This window comes from Poecilia formosa, unplaced genomic scaffold, assembly GCF_000485575.1.
Source record: "Poecilia formosa unplaced genomic scaffold, Poecilia_formosa-5.1.2 Scaffold178, whole genome shotgun sequence".
Classification (NCBI taxonomy): Eukaryota; Metazoa; Chordata; class Actinopteri; order Cyprinodontiformes; family Poeciliidae; genus Poecilia; species Poecilia formosa.
The window spans coordinates 40,429-43,913 of NW_006800117.1; the positions used below are offsets into that span (position 1 = coordinate 40,429).

At 35.3% G+C, this 3,485-nt stretch overlaps 2 protein-coding genes across 2 annotated transcripts in view; one reads left to right on the forward strand and one right to left on the reverse strand.

The window, feature by feature from the left end:
• LOC103147288 (kelch domain-containing protein 1) overlaps positions 1–1,352 on the reverse strand; it is a 5,899-nt gene extending 4,547 nt beyond the window's left edge. Inside the window, exons 1-3 of the mRNA XM_016678273.1 lie at positions 1,225–1,352; positions 1,010–1,125; positions 99–170 (exon numbers count right to left, since the gene is read on the reverse strand). Coding sequence (XP_016533759.1) covers positions 99–170; positions 1,010–1,117 — 180 coding nt within the window. The 5' untranslated portion in view covers positions 1,118–1,125; positions 1,225–1,352. The remainder of the gene's footprint in view (positions 1–98; positions 171–1,009; positions 1,126–1,224) is intronic.
• A 1,367-nt stretch (positions 1,353–2,719) lies between these two features.
• pole2 (polymerase (DNA directed), epsilon 2) overlaps positions 2,720–3,485 on the forward strand; it is a 7,351-nt gene continuing 6,585 nt past the window's right edge. Inside the window, exon 1 of the mRNA XM_007565499.2 lies at positions 2,720–2,854. Coding sequence (XP_007565561.1) covers positions 2,784–2,854 — 71 coding nt within the window. The 5' untranslated portion in view covers positions 2,720–2,783. The remainder of the gene's footprint in view (positions 2,855–3,485) is intronic.

Genomic DNA, 3,485 nt, shown 5'->3' on the forward strand with positions numbered 1-3,485 from the left:
ACAGGAGGTCAGTAGAAGGTCAACAGGAGGTCAGTAGAAGGTCAACAGGAGGTCAGTAGAAGGTCAACAGGAGGTCAGCTGAACCTCATGAACTCTTACCATATCCCTCCCTCCAAGTCATAGACCCAGATTTCATCACTGGGAATAAAAACCTCTTCATCTGCAATCGACTGCAAAACAAAACAGGATAATTAATAACTAGCATCAATCCACACAAAGTTAGTTATTATTTATTAAACTGTTTGTTTACAGAATGGAAGAAGGAAATTAATATGTAGCAACATTTAGTTCCCACAAACGGCTGTTTGGCACCAGACTTAAAAGATTGTTGGTCATTTCGTCTCTTTGTACTTCAGGTTGTTTTGTGCCTGATTTACTGGGCATGAAATGGCCTTTACCCATCAGTGACATATATCAGCCTATTGCATCGTAAATGTATATGTATCACAATATATTTTAGCATATATTTATAATAATAGTATAGTATCTCATTTATTTTATGATATGTAATATATTGTTTATTCCACTCCTTTTGGAGCTAAATGTGTTTCTCTATGTACAAATAGAACAGAGTATTATTATGTAAAAATTAACTGGATGACTTAGACAATGTCTTGTTTGTACTGTAATTATATATTTGTATTTATGTGTATTTATATACACATATTCTAATTTTATCTACTAAAAGGTTTAACATGCATTTTTTTTCTTCTTTGACTTGAAATAAAACGATAAACTAAAATAAAGTAATTAATGAAAATACTTCACTTAAAGATAAACTGAGACGCAGTGTTTCGCATGAATTGGTACGAAATGCCATGGCAAGGACTGGGCACGAAAAGGGGAAGTAGGAATTGATGGTAGGAAAACGTCCTGCGATAGGTCGGGCACGAAACGACCAAAAACTACAAAGACACGAAATGACAGCTGTAGCTAAGCGCAGTACTGGAGTAATGCTTTTCATGTAGATTTCCGTGGATCTGGTGACGTATTTGTGCATTTCTCTCACCATGTAGCCGCCCCACACATACAGCAGGCTGTCCAGCACCACCGCCGTGTGTCCGCTCCTTTCCCGGGCTACCAGCTCCGAGCAGTGCCGCTCAAAGGCGGGGTCCATACTCAGTCCTGTCAGTTCAGCTGAGAAAGGGAAGAAACGTTTATTTTAAATTAAAACATGTTTACTCACTCGCGAAAGAGAAGAAACGCAGTTTTAAAGATACTCACAGGTTACAGGTCGCGTCCAGCTGCAGGGTTACTTTTTCTCATACTGTTAATTTCAGCATTTGGCTCCCGAGTCGCAACAACAAGTTCATCGTCTCCACCATCAGCTGTGTAAACACTACTACAAAATAAAAGACAACTTCCGGTCCTCTACTTTCAGCATAATAAAATCTCCCCAAAGCCTGTTAATTTCTTTAATTCAGTTTGTTTACACACACAGTGATATATGTATACTTTAAAACTCCACAATATAAACAAAATTTGTAATTTATTCTCAATATAATTGTTATTTATGTGTAATAATACATTGATATGTGAATGAAATTGCAACTTTCATCACTGGGAATAAAAACCTCTTCATCTGCAATTGACTGCAAAATAAATTAACTATTTATAGTTAGTTCTGCAAATAGCTAAAAATGTCCAAAGAAGGGATGAAGGCTACATATTGAGGGTCAAAGTGGAAGCCTATTTATTTCCCTCAACCCAGACAAACAGCAAGCAAAAAACAGTGTGTGCTCATCTTTCTGAGTTTATTTATAGTGTGCCATGTCAATATAATAGACCTTTAGAAAGCAAAACATTTTGTTCCTTAAAGGTAACTTTCCCAGTAAACCTCAACCCCTCTGAGGGCCTTTTAGTTGATTAGTTGTGTGTAAGCATTAGTAAGTGTGAAGAAGTGTTTGCAGCATTGATTTAGACATTTAGATAAATATAAGTATTTATAATATTTCAGGTAAGGTAAGGAATTTTATTTATTTTTTATTTACTTTGCTCAACAGACAATTATATGCAATCCAGATTAATTAAAAAAGTTAAATACTGTGAACCCGCCACCTATTTGCAATTATTAAGGAGTTTTCTGCAGAACGTAGCTCCAAATTATATGTAAATTAATTTAGATATGCTTTGACCAAGCTCTTATTGACTGAGCCCCAACAGCAGAGATAAGGAAGACAGTCAACTTTAGCTTCTGGAGTAATGCTAGATGATTTCCATTGTATGTATTATTGTGTATTAAGGTATATTTGGTGTGAACCATTAAATAACCAGTTATAAGTGTTTTAAAATTGGGTTTTACGCTCAATGTGTCCCTTTAAAGTGAATGCTACAAATCAGATACAGCATTCTACATTAGCTAATTGCACTCTACATTGACAATTTCTTGCAGTACATGACTTAAAGTACATGAACATGCAAATAAACAACTAAAAAAAATTGGCAACTTAAATCTGACATAATTCCCGCTACCTGTGCGCCCGTAGTTCATGCCACCCAGGTAAGGGAGCCATATCGCCTGTTTCTACAGTTCTGGAACGTGTGCTGTGTTGATTGTTTTGTTCACTTAATACTGAAAATAATTTGTAATGTAGCACAGGCGGAAGTAAGCTTTGTATTTTCATTTATTACGGTTCCAAATCTTTCATCTATAGAGCTCTGTTTTCTCGCTTTTATTTTGGCATAGATTGCTGTAAAGGAAGTAGCGGAATTTGTACGGAAGTGACGAAATGTGTGCGGAAGTTGTCATTTAGCGCCAAAGTTGAGCTGTGAGGGGAGGAATAATGGATGTTTCTCGCAAAATAAAGACGAAGGTTTCCGCCGGCTTCAAGATGAGAGGCCTTATTCTTCGACCGTATGTATTCATTACTCATTGAAGATAATTTTTTATTATCTGAAAATTAAATAAATAAATAGGATCACTAATGAGCCTCGATGTTCAGAAGCTCTTAGTGTTTCCGTCACTTTAAAGGCTGAAAATTAATTAATACATTTTCTCTGAAAATTTTAATCTCATATCAGACCGTTTAGAAATTATTTTAATACCAAAACATGAAGTTATGGCTGATAGTCAGTTGGAGGACGTCCTAGCATATCAATGGGAAGCTTAGTGGAAGGAAAAACTGGTGGAAAGGTTGCACGAACTTCACATTTCTTGAATTAAGTCGATCCAGAACCTAAGAGGCATCAGAAGCTCCTTTTCTTGGCTCAGGAGACGAATGATAAAAATAAACAGAAATAGGAGTTTGAAATATATCTCTAGACCTGTTGACTATAAATTAACATTTGGATCATGTTATAATTTGTTCAAAAGCATCCTTTTGTTTTTTTAGAAAATAAAGTAAACTTTCAGTTTTCATTTTCAGTTTTACTTTTAAATATTTTACTGTACTCTCATTGATTGATTGGGTTTATTTACACTGCATTAATGAGCATACAACACTGTCATAAAAGATATCAAATTTAGGAAAAAGCTAATTTTCATA